Source organism: Glandiceps talaboti, chromosome 1 (assembly GCF_964340395.1).
Source record: "Glandiceps talaboti chromosome 1, keGlaTala1.1, whole genome shotgun sequence".
NCBI classification, from domain to species: Eukaryota; Metazoa; Hemichordata; class Enteropneusta; family Spengelidae; genus Glandiceps; species Glandiceps talaboti.
Genome location: NC_135549.1, coordinates 7,776,298 through 7,798,878, shown reverse-complemented (window position 1 = coordinate 7,798,878; position 22,581 = coordinate 7,776,298). Strand labels below are relative to the sequence as shown.

At 35.0% G+C, this 22,581-nt stretch overlaps 3 protein-coding genes across 4 annotated transcripts in view; 1 reads left to right on the top strand and 2 right to left on the bottom strand.

Annotated features, from left to right (window-relative positions):
* Positions 1-2,518, bottom strand: part of LOC144446708 (testin-like) — an 18,594-nt gene extending 16,076 nt beyond the window's left edge. For both annotated transcript variants that reach the window (XM_078136566.1, XM_078136643.1), the window contains exon 1: positions 2,228-2,518. In XM_078136566.1, the coding sequence (XP_077992692.1) occupies positions 2,228-2,359 (132 nt within the window). In that variant the 5' untranslated portion in view covers positions 2,360-2,518. The remainder of the gene's footprint in view (positions 1-2,227) is intronic.
* LOC144446934 (mitochondrial tRNA-specific 2-thiouridylase 1-like) lies at positions 2,275-22,581 on the top strand. The gene is made up of 3 exons (XM_078136821.1): positions 2,275-2,345; positions 20,678-20,740; positions 21,341-22,581. The coding sequence occupies exon 3, from the start codon at positions 21,350-21,352 to the stop codon at positions 22,550-22,552; it is 1,203 nt and encodes a 400-aa protein (XP_077992947.1). The 5' UTR covers positions 2,275-2,345; positions 20,678-20,740; positions 21,341-21,349; the 3' UTR covers positions 22,553-22,581.
* LOC144439445 (nuclear protein MDM1-like) lies at positions 8,405-19,649 on the bottom strand. The gene is made up of 14 exons (XM_078128768.1): positions 19,629-19,649; positions 19,325-19,439; positions 16,577-16,992; positions 15,713-15,847; positions 14,891-15,064; positions 14,092-14,228; positions 13,190-13,463; positions 12,454-12,617; positions 11,922-12,080; positions 11,045-11,223; positions 10,336-10,449; positions 9,473-9,644; positions 8,859-9,076; positions 8,405-8,691 (listed from the first exon to the last, which is right to left on the bottom strand). Exons 1-14 carry the CDS (start codon positions 19,647-19,649, stop codon positions 8,405-8,407), a joined length of 2,565 nt encoding a protein of 854 aa, XP_077984894.1.

The following is a 22,581-nucleotide window of genomic DNA, read 5'->3' as shown; positions in this document are numbered from 1 at the left end:
GTGATATTTACATGGGGAGGATACCACTTGTCTGTAGTTAATTACATTGGTCATTTACATTGTAAACATACCTTGGTTTCTCAATAAATACACTATTTGGTCATAATTTGTAAACACAGTGATGCAATCGAAATTACAACTTTACCAAAGTCCAAAAGTATTTCGATATGTGTATTCCCTGCTCAGCTTTGGTCACTCTATTCAAATTGGTCGAATCATGTGTTTCTACCTCCATGCTCGAAGGAATAATGAATGAAAGTCTTGAGGTGCAACAGACAAGCAATAAGTTTAGATATATTTCAGAAGTCAGACTGCAAATCCCGACATGGTTGAAATTTAAAACTCAACGATTCCTCACTATGGTCGCAAACATTGCGTAATGTAGAAATAGTATTCTAAGTGATGTGTTAAAACGTGTTGAAACCACGTTTATCTTATATATTATATTATATTATATTATATTATATTATATTATATTATATTATATTATATTATATTATATTATATTATATTGTATTGTATTGTATTATATTATATTATATTATATTATATTATATTATATTATATTATATTATATTATATTATATTATATTATATTATATTATACTATATTATATTATATTATATTATATCATATTACATTATATTATATTATATTACATTACCTTATATTATATTACATTACATTATATTATATTACATTATATTACACTACATTATATTACACTACATTATATTACAGTACATTATATTACATTACATTATATTATATTACATTATATTATATTACATTACATTATATCATATTACATTATATTATATTATATTACATTACCTTATATTATATTACATTACATTATATTATATTATATTATATTATATTATATCATATTACATTATATTATATTATATTACATTACCTTATATTATATTACATTACATTATATTATATTACATTATATTATATCATATTACATTATATCATATTATATTACATTACATTATATTGTATTATATTACATTATATTATATTATATTATATTACATTACATTACATTACTTTACATTATATATCATATCATATCATATCGTATTACATGTATCGGGATGGGAGTCCTGCAACTTGATCACTGGTACTCGCCCAGGATACAGGAATAGAGGAGATTTCACAAATAGCCGACAGGGTGTGGTTCTTTTTAGAACTTAGTATTACTAATATCATGTTCTGTTAGTCATATGACTAATTTACGGTTATTTCTCTATTGGATCTAAGACGGATGGTCAAATGTACTAAAACCTTTTGTAAACAGCACTATGGCAGCTCGAATGACGTATGTCTGATGGCAGTGGTGGTTGTATGTATAGCATTGTGTAGACTTATATCTCGCATTCCTCCTGGTCTGATAACAACAACATTAGGGTCAATTTACGAGTAAACTCGTTGTTGTATGACATTGGAGTATTAGCTGCATATCTACTTTAGAAGTATTTGGCATTAAATATTGGAGAGTCTTGAATGTTTCGTGTCAAGTTCTGATACATCGTAAAGTCGAAAGCAGGATTGTCCATTACATCATAGTCCTCTAAGAAATTGTACTACTATTAAAATGTTCTTCGACCCCTAGACACTCCCCGTTGGTCATACAATACATATAACACACGCCAATATTTTGTATCTAATAGTGTGACAAGTGACTAAATTATCTTACACTAAAGAATGGCCTGTGGAGTATTCAGTTTCTTCGCCAGTACACTAGGAGAGTTACTCCAGATAACTGTGTGGGCCAGTCGGGGAAGGGCAAGCACCTGTCAGAGAATTTACTATTCTGATTTTTACAATGGACGCACGTCTGATCATTTACATGTAAAAGGAATAGAATATGTGCGAGTGTTAGAGCATAAAACTAACTTTGATAAATTATGGTCGTAGATTCATTTGATCTATTTGAAATACTTACAATGTAATATTTTGAGAATCAAAAAGCAGACATGAAAAGAAATGAATACGCGAGGAGAAAAGATAAATATATTCACACTGCATTGTATTCAAGGCTATTTACGAACCAGTAGACAATCTCCAAACAAAAAAAAGCTTTAGGTACTTTGAATAAGTTGAATGAACCCAACAACAAACACTTTCAAACTAACTTATTTACTTGTGTCACGTTCCGTTTTTCTACACCGAAACCCTGGCGATTATTTAATAGAGGTCAGAGACCTAACTTACTCTTTCCCGATCCTCTTTAGCAATCTCCTGCTTTCCTCCATTGGAATCTTGCTGACTAGCCGGAATACTGGTGGTTTTCCTTGAAACTAGAGGGCTACTCCCAGCGCGAAGAGGATAGGTCAGTCGTTCCATCTTGGTTCAAGGGAATATTACAATTCCGTAAATCAGTCCAATCTATGTGCACTATAAACTCATAAAATACGACGTTCTGACAACCCCCTTAACGTTTTAGAAGTTGCTGCAACTTGAAAATTGAAACACAGTTCGCATCCGGTTGGGCTGCCTCACTTGTTTCGATGACAAGTTATAATGGGTTCCTATAATAGTGTGTTTAAGTATTTCACTTCCAGATGAAGAAATCAGGGGGTGCACAGTGGCAGTAGTTAATCGTTTAAATTCCGTTAACGCCATGTTCTTTTCCTTTCTATTTGGGCGTTGGCATATCATAAGAAATCATCATATGAGTGTCCCCCTGGATTGCATTTGTGTATTAATTATATTCCCTTCCTTTCAAAGGAATGTGGCGTGGGTAGCTAAACGCCTCCCACCCAATGAATTACTAGTAAATATAGAGACAACAGACCTGAGGTCAGGCAAATGACCTTTAACTCTTCTACCTTCTTGGATAGAAATTCCCAAACAATGTCATAATAGTGGTGTGATTGTGTCTGGGTCATTCAAGGTCGAGGTCTCACTGCTTGGTTTAATTCTAAAATAATCAAATAGTGAGAGGTCGCACGCTGGTACCCACAGTATGGTTCAATACTTCCATGATCGTAGTATTACATTGTAACATATAGCCTTTTTATAGGGGTCCATTGATAACTTGACCATTGCAATATACATTATAGACCAATCTACTGAATCTATACTCGTCTGTCAGAAACGTTTAACTAAACGACTGTCAAAAGTCGGAAAGCCCGTGTGTGTGTAGATACGATATTGGGTTCATGTTTTTAGAAGACCAGGTACACCTCTTTCACTCTTTCAGTAAAATATTGAAGCGATACAATAGAATCTACCACAAATTATGAATATATCCGTGACGAGTCAGACACAAATTTAAATGTAAACTTGTTAACTTTCCTTGCCCCATTCGGGAACCGGCGTTTACATGCATTGTGACAAGCTCCTGCGATGCAGTGTCACATCCTTAAATTTTGTAACTGTTTCCGTTTTCCTTGTCTATGACTAAGTACGTCAAATACATATATGTTACCCATAAGCGAAACTCTCAATGTTTGGGATTTCATTGGATATTTTTAGGACCGGAAATGACGAATCACTATAAAAAAAGGTTAAATTAAAAGATGCACATACAAAATATTAAGTACTCGTGGCAACTACCTGGATGTCATTTTCATAATTAAAGACATCATCTACCTACACAACTAACGTACAAAAATAGGTCATATAGTAGTGTGTGTCTAGGCTCCATCCTTGCGATAGCGCTATAGTTCCGATGAGAAATTCGAAAGGTGCAAATAAGGTGATTGTCAGGGAATCGAAGTGTAACAAACTGAACTCTAGAAAATAAGATATCGACAAACAAAAACCACAATGTGGTTTTAACGCCCTGAGTTTTACATGTAACAAACCGTTTGTAATAACACTTGGATACGAATCTCCAACACTTTTATACAAACATTTTACCAAAATAAACAGGTAAATCTTTACATTTCCGTTCTTTACACACCTTAATCTCCCAATAACGGGTGATTAATGTTTTGTCTTGAAGAATGAAAGAAAGAAACGGAATAATAATCAATAAATTGGCCTCTCCTCGAATGCTTCTTAAGTACGTCCTTGCTTTTGTCCCCTGTCAAACCGCGAAAATGTAACCTTCAAGTGGTGAACAATGAATGTTAAACCAGACGTTGAAAAGACAACATCTATGGTTTAAGGCTTAGACTATAGACCCTACACAAAATGTTCGAACCCACTTGGAAAGCGTGGTATTTTACATTAATAGTATAGTGCAGTGAAAATGAGGCATGAGGAATATGAATGCATGATTATCATGCACACTGAATGCTCGTTTTGTGAGCTAAACGTAACAGAAAAGCTGACTTCGATTTCATATTTTTTTAACGGGTGAAATTATTTACAGAAAACGTCAAGATTAAATAGTTTGATAGCACTGAAAATCGTCGTCTGGCGTTGTTGACACAGTTGATGACACAGTACCTCGACGTTTACGAGTAACTATCACAGTTATGTACCATAACAGGCCTATCGGGTTTGATAACGAGTTCTACCAAGTTGACTGGTATTTCAGATACATGTTGTTACGAATACATGACTTCTGTAAGTATACATGCTTCAACATAAAATTACCCCCCCCCCCTTATTTAAATTCGGTTTATGCTTTATGTTTAAACCTTGATCATTGTATAGAAAAGTTTAGATGATTGCACTTGATGCCATCAATAAGCTTATGTCGTACAAGCTTCCAATGCGAACCACTCCTTACGAGGTCAGATGCGATAGATCAGTATTAACTGTATCATCGATATGTTATCTTGCTTCTATGACTGAGACTAATGTATGAATGTCGTGCTAAAATAGAACAAACACATGTGTGTACGGTATTATAGATTGGCGGTATATACTTTACCATGATAAATGAGAGCAATTTTTCATTCCTTAAACCCGGGAAGGTGTTATAATCCTAGGTAAACACGTCAATTCATTTCGTTCTTTTAAATCGGGGGGTGGGGGGGGGGGGGGTTATTATCACAGGCTTGCAAATTAATTCGATTTATATACATTCATACGGTGAAATTGCAATTTCAACTGAAGTCTTTCATAATGGATGGATGAATTACCTAGCTTTTAGCAGTATGTAGGGAGCGTCATAGTTTCAAAACCATAAAACTGTCATTATTTATATTAATAACTGCCAAATACGCGTACGCGTATTCAATATGTAGTCGACAAGTTTCAAGTTAAATGAGGAAATGTTTTTTCTTCTAAAACTGTGACAGTTGGATAGTACGTAGTTCCAGCTAAAATTAGTATAGAAAAATATAGCAGGAAACGATAACCTGCTGCTGTTGTTCTACATAGTTGTATTTAGTTACATCGGTTTATGGTAACTTACTGTCAAACTGGTTTCAAAACAATTTTTCTTCATCTCTCTATTGGTGGAAGCAAAATAACTGTCAAAATATGACATGGTCATACATGTTCAGAGGGAATGAAGAAGTTTACTATGAAATATTAAAGGTAAAGGTTAAAGCCTTTTTTCGTGAACTTTAAGTTCCGTTACTGCCAATTTTAGCTCCCGAGTTGTGATGGCTAGTTATACAAAGTACGAGTAAGAAATACCAGGAGATTTATATCAGACATACTTTACCTCCTCTCACATGGGCTTTTGTTCATGCCAACTCCGCCCACACTACAACAACAACAATGCATCAATTGTCAGGCCTGGTATATTGGAATGTATTTATTGAGGGTTTCTATTTGATACATGTATAAAATTACAAAGAGATGTCATTAGAGGAACTACACACAGGCAGTGGACTAGAAAGATATAAATTAAATAATTTTTTTATATAACTCAAATTTTAAATTTTCTTTGATATGAATAAATGTTATGAATCACAGAAATTTGTACATCAAAACCTTAACATTTGTATTTAGTGAAAGAGAATAATCTTGGGTAGGGATACTCTATTTTGAAATATGCACAGTACTAGATATATCAGTTGTCAACTACATGTGCTGTGTGCTCATTTGTGTTACCATAACTACCAGTAACCATGCACTGTGTTCATTTATGTGTTACCATGACTACCAGTAATTGCATGTACTGTTTGTTCATTTTTGTGTTACCATGACTACCAGTAATTACATTATAAAAATAACTTTATAAAAATGTTGACTAAACTAGAATATCAAAACAGGGTTATAATAATATCAAACATTGGTTGGTGAATTTTCAGTAAAATGGTCGGATAGCTTTGATATGTTAACCGTTCTTTTTAAGTTTCTTGTTTTAAACACACCTCTAAAAGTAATATTTGAATTTAAAAAAATAAACCAGAAAACTAAAAGAAGTACATTGGCTTGATTGAATACTCATTTTTTTCAAACAATGTATACATGTGATATGTGAAAAAAACCTTCCAAGTGAGTTACATATGAAAAAAAAAACCTTCCAAGTGTGTTACATATGAAAAAAATACACCTTCCAAGTGTGTTACATATGAAAAGATCATTCTAACTGTATTATAATACAAATGAAAAACCTGAAATATTGAAGATGGAATTGAAACAATAAAAGTCATTGTTGGTCAGAAAATATGTTAAAGAGGTATACAATGAGTATATAAGCCATTTAACTCAGGTTTTAAATATTTACATCAAAAATACATGTCTTCAGGTGCGGCACAAGTTGAAGACATAATGGTGAATAACCCTCAGCATTTTATATGCATAATAACTGAACTGAATTACCAGATTGAATTGTTTCTGTACAATACTTGACTACCGTGTCTTAGCTCTCAATTTGAGGTTTGCTAATTACAAGTGCTTCAGTTGGTAGAATGCTACAGCACATGTTACCCCAACAAATGTAGAAACTCAGTGTGTACCCTTTACAGTTCACAAACCTCATCCATTCCTACTACAATTTGTTATTAATTTCTGTGGATAGAATAATTCAAGTTGATTTTATTTGGTCATTTCATTAGTAAAATCTATACTACAAATACTATGTCAAAGTTTCATGAATTTTTGACGATTCAAACTTGTGGATGAATATTCTTAAATTACCTAAAGTTGGACCATTATCATGCTTCACTGTCCCTTCCATGTACTATACTATTTTATACGGTACAACCAGTTTCAATGGGAAAGAGTAAGATGTCTATTTTGACTTGGACAAAGGGGATGTTTAAAGTATAAAATGTGATTAGAATATTAATTTCATAAGTTCCCTTCTTTATCTAATGAATATGACAAATTTAAGTTTTTCTACACTTTTTTTTTATTGCTCTTAATTATACATAAGACAATACTGATGACGTATAGTCAAATTATCAAAAGATCTAATTAGTACAAATTATTTTGTAACAATGTATCAATTTGTTCGATTCTGTTACATATTTCATAACAATGTATCAATTGTCACATTCTGTTACATATTTCATAACCTGAGGAACAGCTTCAAAATGCAGCTTAGTATTATGCAACAAGACTTTTATAAAAATTACTTCTGAAAATACTGATTTTGTTCATCATTTAAAGGGTAGTAAAACTTAAAGGGGTATTTATTTGTCATGCCAGTTTTTTGTCTGTGTACTGTCATGGATAAACATCACAATTATCTAAATTTCTCACAAATATGTTTTTACAAAAATAAAAAAAAAATGACAATTTTTCTTTATGCAGCATTTACAATTAAAAGGAATCATTTGAACATGTACAGACACATGATCACAAAACTGACAAATTAAATACAGTGCTTTCATTGGCCAACGGGTAATAAATTCAACCTGTTACATTAACTATGCCGCAATATAAAGTTAAACACCATGCATACATACACAAATTGGCAAACACTACACATTCTCAGAAAAAAATGAACTATTTAACTTAATACTTGTATTTGAGTCCACTAAAAAGAAAGACACTGGTTTATATACGATTAAAAAACAAACTTTTTTCTTACAAAAAAAAGTAATGATGATAGATAAAATTTACAATTCTACTATAAAAGTTGCAAACACTCCTTGAGCTATGTTTAGGTATTTGCAAAGATATAACCAACTGACACCAAAGTGATAGTTATAAATGAGCATGTGCAATGACCTCATGGACGTAGGTCAGTGAGATGGGGATGGGAGAAATTATAAGCCCTTGATGATATTTACCTGTTTAAAATTTGCGTTGACATAAAATGGGAGTTTAGCATGTCTTTTGTAACCTTAGAAACTGAAACTGTGTACATGTACGTTCTTAGTAGGTTTTCCTTAGATTGGTTTGTTGGGCACATTTTCTTTCAGTCAAACATAGAGCTTGTGAGTTGAAAACAACAAGACATGTGGCAAAATTTACAAAGCTGCTTTCTGCATTATAAAGTTGTTAGTACCAAAATATTCCTCTTTCACTGAAGTCTTTTATATATATGTTGTATTTTTGGTAACATTGGAATGTTTGCATGAACACTTATTTTTTACCCCAAAATTCATCTCTGCGTTTACGAGCTCTTTCTAGAACTTCTGATGCCAAAGAACAGCTGGATCTTGAAGATAAGACAGACCAGGCATCCTCATCATCCCATGTTCCCATTCTACCTTCTGGTCTTGGTGGGGGTGTGGCTGGTAATGCCGTACTGGCTTGTCGACTTATTGGCTCCGCTGGTTTGCTTGTCACAGCGGGACCAGTTGGTATACTCCAAGCTTCAGCTGGTTTTCGTGGTGGTGGAGGGGGATCTGAATCTGTAGTTTCTGGGCCTGACAAAAATACAAATAAAATGCAAAATTTGTAAAAAAAAAAAAAAAAAATGAAAAAAATTTAAATCTATTTGACAACAACTGATAGTTACTACTCTGATTAAAAAATACCACTCACACAAAAATGATACTCTGTTTAATCTCGGTCTATTTAATGTATTACTCACTTTTCGCTGTTGATCCATTCCTATTCCTTTCAAGGGCAATACCAGCCCATGTCTTCTGTTTCCTTAGTTGTGACCTGTCGTCCGGCAACCTAGGGCGTGCTGGACTGGTTTCATAGTAATTCTCAGAATGCCTCAGGAATGGAGAAGATGGGTAGTGGCTACTCAGAGGATCTGGGTCTTGGGTTTCCATACCAGCTGAAGGTGATTTATGTAACTGGAAACAATCAAAGAAGATGAAATTCATTGATTTATCAGTTTACTAACATATGTTTAATGTAAAGATTGTTAGTTGTATACATTATACATGCATAAATAACAGTTATTGGTAATTACACTGCACTATTCCATTCGGAGAGAACAAGTTGAGATATTTACAGTATCGTTGTTTTACTATAAGGGTAATCTTACACAAATAGTAGTGTCATACAATGATAGAGGTTGGTGGATAGATGTTCTGACTACAAATGTGACTTATCACTACCGTACAGAAGTGTGATTTTCTTTAACTCATTAGTACTTCATACAGGATACTTATGTGATGATGAAGTTGTTATCAAGTTGTGTGTCAATGTTCATAAGAAATGATAGCTATATATAATGGCCTGACTTTGTATCTACATACCACATTATCTGCTCCACAATTACACTCAATGTTGCCATCACCATGTCCTCCATCTCTAGCATCATAGTAACGGCGATTACCTGTTGCATCACTCTCCTCATCATCGCTACGGTAACCATCAGAAAGTTGACCTACTGGAATGTTAGGTGGTTTTATATGTTGACCTGTATAGGAAACCAAACTATATAGTTTCTAGGACCAAACTGTTATGTCAAATATCATGATCCATTCTGTGTAAGGATACTAATGGGGCTTTAAGGTAATTCAGGCATGGTACTTGTTATGTTGGTACGGGATCCATACATTAGTCCTTCAGTTATCACAAGATTACATGCCAATGGCAGATACAGGATGGACAATATAGATCCTACTGGTTCTTAACATACTCAATTATTGGAGCAAAACATAGCCCAGAGACTTGTCTCAATGTTACTATCTCGAGAAACTCTCCATGCCAAATGTGTGGCATGGAGAGCTTCTTGAGATTGTAACACTAAGACAACTCTTTGGGCTAACTCTGCTACAGGTTTAAAATGTTGTATTCAGAGCCAGTACAAAAGACATACAGTAAAGTTTGTCAATTTTGAAGGATTTATCCTGCACACATTCAGTCATTCAAGTATTTCATCTTTCATGCATCATACAACACATATAATGTATGAATATTATGTGAATCCAGGTTGAACATTTACAGATGCTTTTGGGACGAAAATATCATTGGTGTATATTGGTGGTATATCGATGTACCGGTAGTAGAGTTACTAGACTGTATTTTACATTTTATTTGAATGATCATATCATTTATCACAAGGATTAATCATCTATTTTCATTTTTAGGGAAAGATTGAAACTTACGTCTTTGGGGTGGTGGAGTAGATCTAGCTCTGCTGACTTTTGGTGCTGGAGGAGATTTCTTACTTGTACTTGTCTTGTTTGCCTTGAATGAGGGTGATGATAGTATAGCACCACCTGCATAAAGGAAAGGGAAAAATGATGAACATCTGCCCTCAAAACATTTATTAAATTACATCATTATAAGACATGCACACCACAATTGTGTGATAAAATAATTGTCTGGATGGAAAATTGGAGCTATGTCAAAGTCCTACCTCTAGTTGCATGTATTACCACAGAGGGCCAATAAAGTCATTGTGTATACACACAGCTTAGTGTTATGATGACTGTGGTTCACATTGAAAATGTATCATATAGATAACAAGTACTGGGGAGGGGCAGGAGATGTAACATACATAATATCTCTCTGATCCCAACTCCCTTTTAACTCCTCCACTATGCATGCATTCACCATGTTTTTTTGACATCATAATATGGCCAGCTTTTTACAGGTAATTCATGTAACATTCACATAAGGCCAATGTCAGATCAGGATAGAAATTACCAAGTATGACTGAAAAACAGTTGTCTGGCAGAGCAATAGAAAAGGTTGCTCTTGAATAGAAAAATGATCCTATGACTCCATATTGATTAAATAGTAGTAATCCAAGACCATGGGATTCAAACACTGGAGTTTATAAATCTAGTTAGATACACATGGTGGTCTTACCAACTGCTGGCGTTGTTCTAGCTAGATGATGCCGAGCTTTTTCCTTTTCTACAGCAGTTGTTAATCTTGGTGTTGGAACACGTCCACCTTCTGTCTCTGTGCTATCTTCAATGGTTGCCTGAGAATCTCTGGGTGATGTATGTGAATGGTAGCCCTCTGGTGTTGGAATACTGCCAATGCTGTGGACATGGAAAGTAGGATGTCATCAAACACCACATAGATTATTACAAGTAATTTGAAACACCAGATAATGACTGAAAAATTTCCATATCATGATAAATATTAGTTTGAACTGGTTGTTCTGAACTTTATACCCAAGATATGTAAATACTACATGTGAACAGAAAACTGTATTTTACTCTAAGAAAGAGTTACTAACTGTAAGTAATTTGGTATGTAAGTTTTTGCAGAGAGTTTTCCCACAATGCACACAAAGCACTTTACTCAGTGCCCCCCGATACAGACCTATACCTATAACAACAAAATGACCCTTTACACTTCCTCAACTCCCTGGAGAGCATACAATCTGTGCATTGCATCCTCTTTGTAAGTCACTGTTAGTGCACAGCATTTAATCCTTGACCTAGAGACTACGATCCTACCAGGTCCCCAATTACACAGCTGGGTTGTCTGCCTCACAAGCACTTTAAATCTTGCCCAAGGTCTTTAGCCATTCAGAAACAAATGGCAACAGTGAGGCTCAAATCAGCAACTTGCAGATTTTGAGCCACTCTAACCATTTGACCATTACGACTCCAAAATTGTCCAATTTCTATACCTTGTCCATAGACAGCTATCATGGTACTCAATAATGTTATTGTTAGCCACACATGTCATTAAGTTCACATAGGAAGAAATATCCAAAGGTTTTCTTTACCTAGATTCATTTTCTTGTCTTGCTTTATCCTGTGGCCATGCCAGTCTTCTTTTGACTGGCATCGTGGCTCGTTCTTCAATGGGTTTAGGTGATGGTGCTTCTTCCTGTCTTGCTAGTTCAGCTTGTTGCTTAGCTGCTGTCTCTTTGGAAGGTTTTACTCTGTTGAGGGTAAACAAGGACTTTGTTTTGAAAGAGTTGACAGTGGGCTCATGAAATTATGGACTAGTAAGGTTATGGGGACAACACATTTCAACTTAGATAATGACACACAGAAGTTTGACATTCATGGATTTCTAGTATAAGACAAAGGTAATTGAAAGGCAAAGTGTCAAATATACCAGATTTGATATTTTGCATGTGTGTACAAAATCACTTTTTACAACAGGTACATAGAGTATAGTTTCTCTTTGTAGAATACATTCAATACACAAATAACAAGATCAACCATAATTTACTCATTGCCACCACCACCACCACCACCACCACCACCACCACCATTGCCGCTGCGCCAATAATATCTCTATATTCTTACCTTGGTTGTGATTCACTTGGTGTAAGAGTACTAGAACTAACTTCACTTTCTTGGTCCCATAGTCTAGCTTGCTGTGCTAATAACTGTGCTAAGTGTTCCCTTGAAAAGTGAGTTCCTCTAGCTCTCTTCTGATATTCTTGTGCCTTTTTCCTCAACTCAACAACCTACAGTGTAAAGAATTAGTAGTATTATAATTTATCTATGTTCTCGGTTTCCCCTGAGAGGATGATTTCAAAAATTGATTCCCCATCTTATATTCTTTGGAATTCTTGACATTATAACAACAAACATATCAAGAACTATTTTACTGTATGTTTCAATAATCAATAATGCAAGCTGTGTTTGGGATTGTTGTCAGGTTAATCCTAAAATTCTTGAGTTATAATATTGTGAGCTCCATTACTATGATAGGCATCCCCATGTAACGCAAGCACTGTATACCATAAATATGAAAACGTGGTATGATTTATGAGATATAATTATAAACATATTCAATTTGTGTATTACAGGATATTATCTACTATGTGATAGAAATAAATAAGCAAGGAGTTTAAGAAACAAAAGTTACATTTTATGCATGTTAGTTAATACTTACAGTACTCATAATATGTAAATTTATTAAAGTTGAGTATTGGAGATGATAGCACAAAGAGGGATAGTATAGATTCTTACACTGAAGGTGTCTGAGTGGCATCTAGATTACAGCTCACTCTTTATCTAGCCTTAACACTCTCACCTCTTTGAACCAATTGACATCCTGACCTTCTTTTACATCTTTATCAGCTTGTTGTGGTTTGACAGAGAACTGTTTAGGTGTTCTCCTTACCTCAGCAAACCATTCTGGTGCACCACCTACAGGCTTGTCAGCTTCCTTGGCGACAGGTTGGACTTTGTCAGAACTGTCATCACGTGGCTGGATGTGGGGAGGATCTGCACCCCGCCATACTCCCTCCATGTAACCAAACACTCTAGGGTCACGGTAATTTGACCTGTATTCAGATTTCCATTTCCTGCGGGATGAAAATTATTACATTTTAATGACAACAAATCACAAAGTACTTCTCTAAAAGGAAAATTGCCGACCCAGTTTTTGTTACTGTTTTGTCGTACTTTCCTTTGTTTAGATACTTAGACATTATTCCCAAATATTTTTCTTTGTTTGACTGAGGAATATATGAATGACTTTAAGGCCTTATCACTTTGAGTTGAAGATGAGAAGCAGAAAGCCTTTAGGTTATGAGTACAATGTATTTTCTGGCTGAATGAAGAAAAATATTAGCAGAAACATAATTTATGACAAACCACAGAGAGTAATGGGGATTTTGAATGTTTTGACTCATATTTCAAGCATTGAAGAATAAATGATATATATACCATGAAATAGCATGACCAGGGTATAAATCCCACAGTTTAGGTTTGAATATGTTCAACTTGGCTTGTGGATTGTTACATGTTGAAACAAGCTAGATAAATATAATACCAATTGCATGTCTAGCTACCTTGCTACCTGTCACACACAATGGTTTTGTTCAGTCTGGTCTCTGCTCATACATTCTGGATATGACAACATTGTAAACTTGACAATTACAATAAGAAGTCACATTTATCTGTATATTATGTAAAGCCAGTTAATCTTACTTTGTAGCTCCGTGTGGAAAGAAAGGCTTCTGTGGATTTTCAACAACTTTCAGCTGTTCTGGAATATCAAGGCTTGGTACACCAGCAGCTGGCATTTGATCTGGAGATGCCTTTGGACTACTCTTCTTTCTTTTACCCTGTAGTATCAAATATGTGGATGTGAAATGTAAAATTTCAACTCACAACATTTTTTCAGATAATCCAACAGCACTATTTTCTCTCCGACTTTCTAGTCTAAATTCCACATCTAGTTCTACAAATATCAATTTGGGAGTTGTCTTGATGTTGTAAAAATAAATGCTAAGTTACACTGTGCTCTATCAATTTGAGGAATGTACTGCTTTATTTGTATACATCATCATGTCTACATGATTCTAATACTTGATGACACCGTGTCATGTTGTTTTAAACAATGCAAGGACAATCAGAATACTAACTGATCTGGTTGTGTTCAGACTTGATGCATGAGTACATGCATGCAGACATGAGTTGGAATAATGCCAAAATCTGTTGACTCTATTCACTCTTCAAGCTACCAAGTATAATCTGCCTTGTGAACGGAATCTTTGCGACCCTTTGCCAGGGTTCTTAGTATGCTAAGTGGTGGGTGTGAGTATTTATTGTGTCAGGAATTTGCATATTCTTACCCTGTTCTCTTGAACATTGAATCATTTGTACATTCAAAATATCAGTCCTGTTTTTATCCTTGTATGTAACGTTGTATGTAAACACATATTTGTTTGCACAGATATTTGTAGAAATAAAAGTTGATATACTGATAATAGTGAGAGTTTCTTACCCTTGACACTTTCTTTTTCTGCTTCACTTCTATATCTTTCTTGGCATGTTCTTTCAACATTTCCTGTTGTGTTGGTTGGACTTGATTCCAGGCTTGAAACTGGGCTTCGTATTCACTTTTCTTGGCAACTTTCTCTGGCATGTAGGCAGGAATGGCATTGGAATTGTATATCATCTGCAAGGATGACAGGAATTCACAAAGTTGACAATCAGAAATTCAACATTATAAAGAAATGAAGGTAGAAATAGAAGCAGTAAATACAATGTGGTCAAACCATACAGTTCTCAACAAAATGAAGTAATACTGTTACCAGAATATAGTAAATTCAAGTCATTATTTTTGCCCAAGAGAATTTTAATATATTGAAACTGTACAAAAACACAAATGAGAACTGGATAATCTCAACAAACTCAACTCAAAGGGTTTCCAAAAGTTCTGACTAGCTTTTGACCTGTTAACAGAATATCATCACATCAGTAATTAAAACATATTTACAGTAAACTGTATTCTTGGTTTCATCAAAGGAGTTTAAAAAAAAATAAAATGTCATCACATTTGCTTCAAAATTACCATACAGTGAGATGACAAATTCCATTGTGACAGCTCCTGTTGAAGTGCATCTCATATGATGATGTTGTAAAATGATGGTGGAACTTTGTTTCAAAGTACATGGATGGAATTTGTTTTCATTATACATAATGCTTTTACTGAGAGTGGAGTAAAGGACAAGAAGTGATAAATACCCTGTTTCCATAGTTATTGGTTAGGAAGGTAGAAATAATCACAAGCAGAAAGTACACTAGTCTAACCATTGATGCTTACCTGCTCTGCTGCTATCAATGGTGACTCTTTATGTACAGGAGCTTTCCATGCAAACTGACGTTGGTATTCTGACAATCTCTTTGGACCTTTGTCTTTTCGTCTGAATCCAGCTCTGTATTTGAATCCTAATTCAAGCTAAGGAAAGAAAGATGATGTCAGTATAAAGGCACACAGGACAGAGATAGTGTGAAAATCTTTGAACCGACAAATAAAAGTAACATAAATGTTACATTCTGATGAGTGAAGACAACAAATACAGAAGTATTCCTCCTCATCAAAGCTAAACTAATCCCTGAGGGAATTATAGTTTTGATCAATACACACTTCTGAGTACAGGTAGATTATAAGTTGCCTGTGATATGAAGTGATGTAGTGTTAATATTCACTCATGGATGTTGGTAAACCCCCAAAAACTGATTTCGTAAAGTCCTCCTTTTACTATACTACTAAAGTGGGATGTGAACCCATAACTTGTTATCCTGAAATCTAACCACATGACAGGGAACCAGTACCAATATATGGGAGGGAGTTGATACAGTCATTGTTGAAAACTTTTTGAAATAGAATCTTTCAAAGAGTCACAACTTTCTAAATGTGACATCAGGACACAGAAATAATCAAATTAATGAAGCAATACAATTGGTGACACAGCAGTATCATGTGAACATGCCTATCAGTAAACAATGCTAGGATGTTACTGATGGAAGTACGTAAAGTTTGGAGATGAGAGTTGATGACTGAGGTCCTACAGATGTACTGGTACTTTTATCAATACTCTTCAGATCCAATAGTAAGTTGTGGACATGACAATAACTCTATTACAAAGTGTTTTCTATTTTGACAGTACAATATTTCTTGACTCACTCCATTCTGCTCGAGGTTCTTTGCCACATTCTCTTTCTCAGCAACCTTTACTTTTTCTTTGACTTCAACCTCTGCTTTCTCTGGCTTTGTCTTCTTTTCAATCCTTTCCGCATCCCCTACATGAATTTTATAAGTTTTAGCTTTATCTTTCTTTGGTTCTAGTTTATAAGTTTTAGATTTATCTCTTTTGTCTATGGGTGCTGTTTTATTGTCTTGTACAACAGGTCTGGTTTGGTCCAGTGCTGCTATTATGGGTGTTTTCTTTGAAGTGATATTTATTGGCACTGCAACATCAGTACTGTCTTCAGAAGGATCTTGGAGGTACATTTTGGTTGTATTTGTGATTTTGGATGATGGGTTAACAGGATAACGTTTGTGTTGTAATGGTGGCTCTCTTTGCTCTCCTCTGACAAAACCTGGAATGGATAGATAAAATGAATTAGATCAAATTCAAAATGTGGCTGGAAATTTCCAGTCTTCTCTCTGAACAAAATAATATGGATGCCAGGTCCTCTTGACAAAATGAAAACAATGTTCCTGATTTCCAAACCACTTTACTTTCACAAAAAATATGGTATCAAAACAACAAATAGACCCAAGATTCCCCTACCATGTCTCAAGGCAACTACAGAAGTCGTTAGCAGACTCTGAGCTCTCTTGTTTGGGGTCTGGGGTGAACACAGTCATTGATTTCATATTTGATGTATCTCAGTATGAATGTAAGGCAGTGTCAGTTTAGTGGGATAAAGAATGACAGACAGAGTCCCCTTGTATCAAACCCTTATTCTCTTCCGGTCAAAGAGTAATTCCATGGTCGTATCAATCATGTGACACTTTACTATCAATATCAGATTTTACACTTTGAGACTTCAACTGTTGTTTCTTTGATTTAGATATATAAAAATGGTGGCCACCATGTAATTTTTAGTCATAAATCCCCACTTAACCTGCATGGCGCCAGTTGCTAAGATGTCCATCAAGTTGCTACAGTGACCAAAATGTGTGTGGCAATTGAGTTCATGGTCTTTGATCTGGTATTTAATGAATACTGTATATTTGAAATGAATCCAAGTGAAAATCCTACTCTGCTGAGAATCAAAAAACACTTGGGTACTGGTAATATAATAACTGACAGTTGGGAAGTTGTGGAATTTGACAGGTTGATGCATGATGTGATGTAATTTGATGTTTGTGATGTCTGTCAACTAAAATTTACATGATCCTATTCCTCACCTTGTGATGTGAATGCTCAGTTCTAAACTGGACATAAAACTATTATCTCTGTATATAATACATTATATAGTGTACAACAATAGACATGTATATTGGCATTGATTTTCACTGGCTTGGTGACCTAAAAACATGTTGTTTTTGAGCCCTATCATAAATCAACTAATGAATCATCTTCATTTTAAACATTTCATGTGACAAGTCACATTTTTCTTTACAGAACTGGTTGTGAGGTGTTTTTATTACTGATATTGTGTATAAACACCAAATAAGCTATTTCCCATGTTGACTCTGTGTGTGTGTGTGTGTGTGTGTGTGTGTGTGTGTGTGTGTGTGTGTGTGTGTGTGTGTGTGTGTGTGTGTGTGTGTGAAGAATAGAGAGATCCAGGTCAAATTTTTATTGTATGAAGGGGCGTACCTGCCTAATAGAATAAACAACAGTACTGTACTGTACTGTACTGTATATTTATAGGGAGAGGAATTTGAATGTGTGTTAGCACGACACAAACTTTAGATGTCAAATGATTACAATGTAAGTCTCTCTACAGAATGATACTTATCAATATTTACCAAATTCATTCTGTGCCACTTTAATGACACTCATAAGTAGAATTCCAATTAGCCAATTTTGTTCTTCCCTGGAGATATATCATGTTCTAGCCACTTGTCTATCAGTTTGGCACAATATAGAATCAAAATGGGGACTCTGAAGCACTACATAATCTAAGTTCCAACAAGTATCTTTAATACTGTGTATACAAGTACTGTATTGCAATACAATCAATGTGGTGTACAGTACACTGTCATAAATCAGAGTTATTTGTCACTGAACTCACTTACATTCATAATGTTCTTAAGAATTTAATGACATGTACCTAGGACTATATTTGGAGATATTGAGGTATCCCATAAGATACATTCATATACTCAAACTTACTACCAAAAACTGTGCTTGAAAGTAAGTTGGAGAAACTGTGGTGGAATTTGACCCAATTACTGTTCATTTTGATGTATTAACTCTAGTCAATCATGGATAACAAGGATTTGTACCAAGGTAACCAGTACCAGTGTAATTGGAATTGCACCCAACACAAAGCATGGATGTATTACAGTAATACAATCCATGCACAAAGCAAGACTTTAGAGAGACATTCTTATATTGTTAACTATTCCCCTTTATAGTATCAATTTCTATTCTACTATTCCCCTCTCTATTGTTTCAATCACTTCCAACGAGGACTTACACAATAAAATTGGTAAACATTTAGCCATGTCCTGATTGCATTCTTTGCTTAGTCACAGCTCTGATCACTGATATATTTTCTACAACAGTCTGAGATCATAGATAGTGTACATGAGAACTTCTTATCCACTATCTATGATTCAATTGTAAATATTCATTTGATAAAAACCACAGACCCTGGAGTTCATGCCAGGGGCTATGATATAAGCAACAGATAAAGAAAGCAAACATGGTTGTCTCTCAAGAAAATTGATTTTCAAAAAAAACCCACTTACTTAGTTGGGCAGATTTGATTCCAGCATCTGGTGCCATTTGTTCTGGTGCTGGAGAAAATGAAGCTGACTTTCTGGAGTCAACCCACTTGTAGTGAGTTTTATACTCCGAAGAACCCTATGGATTGAAATCATAAATGCATATCAGGAAATTACACACTGCTGCTGCTGCAAACTTATATTTCATATTGTATTGAGATATGCAATGCAGAAAAAAAAAAACAGGGAAAAACCAAGAAAAACTGTTCCTTTTCAGAGATGAACTTAAATATATGCAGAACCTAAAGAAAGGTGCGTCAATACTTACTTCTGGCTCTGTCAATTTCATACTGATTTGGAAGTCAAATCCTGGACACAATTCAAATAAAATCTCCTCACAAAGTTTAACACACTGCTATAACTTAGTATTCCCAAATTTGGAATTTTGTGATACCAGATCCACTGACTCAGAGTAAAACACAGATGTTGCTCTCTTCAAAGACTGGCAGTGACTGTAATCGTTTAAACTGTTATTTCTGTCCAGTTTCAACTGACCACTATGTTGCATGTTATAACATGCTGAATCCAAACCAAATAAGCAACAAAGGAAATGTGGTTCAGACGCGGGAAAATTATAGCGTGCTATTTAAAAGTAACAAAGGCAACTGTTTAAAGGGATTGGCTACGGAGAAAAACATTTATTAACAACGTTTTTCACAATTTCATAATAATCTGTGCCCGGGTGTATCAGTTGTAATGACACTAATGTAGTACATGCAAACGTTATATTCATTGTCTCAGTGTTCATCATCGTTCACTTCGCAACTTGGTAAATGCAGGGCCATTTTTCTTTCTTTCAATCTATGCTATTTTCTGTCAAATATAAAGAAATTATTGTATTTTTGATAAAAAATGATGCTAGGGAAACTTTCATTTAAATGTAATGCATCGTACAAGCACCGCCATTGACATAAACATGATTGACAATAGGGAATCTGGATTCACCTCTCGAGCGAGCTCGATCTTGACCCAGTGGCTTCAACGGTTGTACATAAATATATATATTATTGCGTTCACATACCTTGAAACGCACAGGCATTTTATCGAACTCTTGATTTACAGTGAAACATTTATCAAGTAATTGTGTATTTTTGAGATATCACACTGTGCAACACCAATCACCAGTCCCGTTCAAAAACTTCGTTAAAGTATGGCGTCCTTAGTACTGCGCAGTCGCATTGTGCTTACAGTTACCAAGTGACCTTTGACACAAGTCATATGTCACTACACTACACACATGACTACTAGTACTAGTATAGTAGTTTTAGTACTACGTTACTCAGGAAACCGGCATATATCTTTTCTTTTTCACAATAGAGAGACTGTGACCAAATAAGTCAAATATACATAGTGTTCAGAGTCCACAAGTGAAGATTTGAAGTAGGTGAATTTTGATATTATATTACAGTATATTACAACTCAGTCAAGGTCACACCTCACAATGTCAATGGGTTACATGTGTGAAGGTGTGTGTATGGGGGTGGGGGTTTGGTTTAAATATGATTGAAATTTTTTTCTTCACAATTTACTTAATTGCTAACAAGGTACAGTGTACATGAAATGGCATGAATTTTCATTTATCTGTAAGAAATGATGGTAAATTTGATGTGATGGCAATTTTTCAGGCATCTAGTATCAATTGTTCAATTTCTTGTTGAACAAATTCTTCAGAATGGAATTTTCATCAATGTTCCCATCATATTTTGTCCATCGTAGATACCAAGTGCTTAATTTTTCCTACCCACAGATTGGACTTTAGGTTTGTCCAAAGTCCCTCTCTATGATACTAGAGGTACTGTGGTTTAGAGGCATAGAGTACTGTGGTCAAGAAGAATGAAAACATGTTGCTGTTTTACCAAGCTTTATAACATGTGTTTATGTCTGGCATTTGCTTTCATATATGAAGTATAAATCGAGACTACTCCTCCTACATACTTCATTTAACTATTCACATGTATATTGATTCCATTGTCTTCTCAGGTACTCAATATGGCTGCAAGACTGCGACACATTGTGTGTGCTATGTCAGGTGGTGTAGACAGTAGTGTAGCTGCTTTGTTGCTGAAAAGGAAAGGTTACAGAGTGACAGGATTATTTATGAAGAATTGGGATTCTCTGGATGAGACAGGAGTTTGTTTATCAGATACTGAATTCCAAGATGCACAGTATGTGTGTGAACAATTAAAAATACCTTTACATCATGTCAACTTTGTTCAGGACTATTGGCATGATGTGTTTTCTTATTTCCTCAAAGAATATCAAACTGGAACCACTCCGAATCCTGATGTATTATGTAACAAGTACATTAAATTTGATAAATTCTTGAAGTATGCCATGACAGAATTCCAAGCTGATGCCCTAGCAACAGGACATTATGCCAGGACTGATATTGGAGAAGATATTTTGTATAAAAGTGATATTGTCCAACAAAATGGCATCAAGCTCCTCAAAGGTGTTGATCCGAAAAAGGAACAGACTTTCTTTCTGTCACAGATATCCCAGAAAGCATTGCAAAAGACTTTATTTCCACTTGGTGGACTAACCAAGCACCAAGTCAAAGAAATTGCAAAGGGAGAAGGTCTTGACAAAATTGTGAAAAAGAAGGAAAGTATGGGAATCTGTTTCATTGGAAACCGGAATTTTCAGAGATTTATCCAGGAATATATTGAACCCACTCCTGGTAATTTTGTATCGATAGAAGATGGAAGGGTTATAAGTAGGCATGGTGGGTGTCATTTATTTACTGTGGGTCAAAGGGCACATATTGGTGGACAGAAGCTTGCTTGGTTTATTGCAAGTAAAGATACAAACACACAGACTGTGTATGTAGCCCCAGGTACTCATCACCCAGCATTGTTCTCCCAAACAATGTTGACGGAACCATTACACTGGATTCACACCATTCCTAAACAACTTATAGAAGAAAAACTACTGCAATGCGAGTTCCGATTTCAGCATGTCCATGTTCATCCATTGGTTAGGTGTGCAGTAACCATTAATGAACATCAGCAAGCAATTATTACATTAGAGCAGCCACTGAGAGCCTTGACTGCAGGACAGTTTGCAGTGTTGTACCAAGGTGATGAATGCTTGGGAGGTGCCAGGATTGTTTCAGTAGGACCCTCTCTCTATGATATTGGTCGACTCACTCACAGCAGATTATCAGAGGAACTGGAAACATTAACCAACTGATGTCCACAAATAATAATGTGATATTTTAT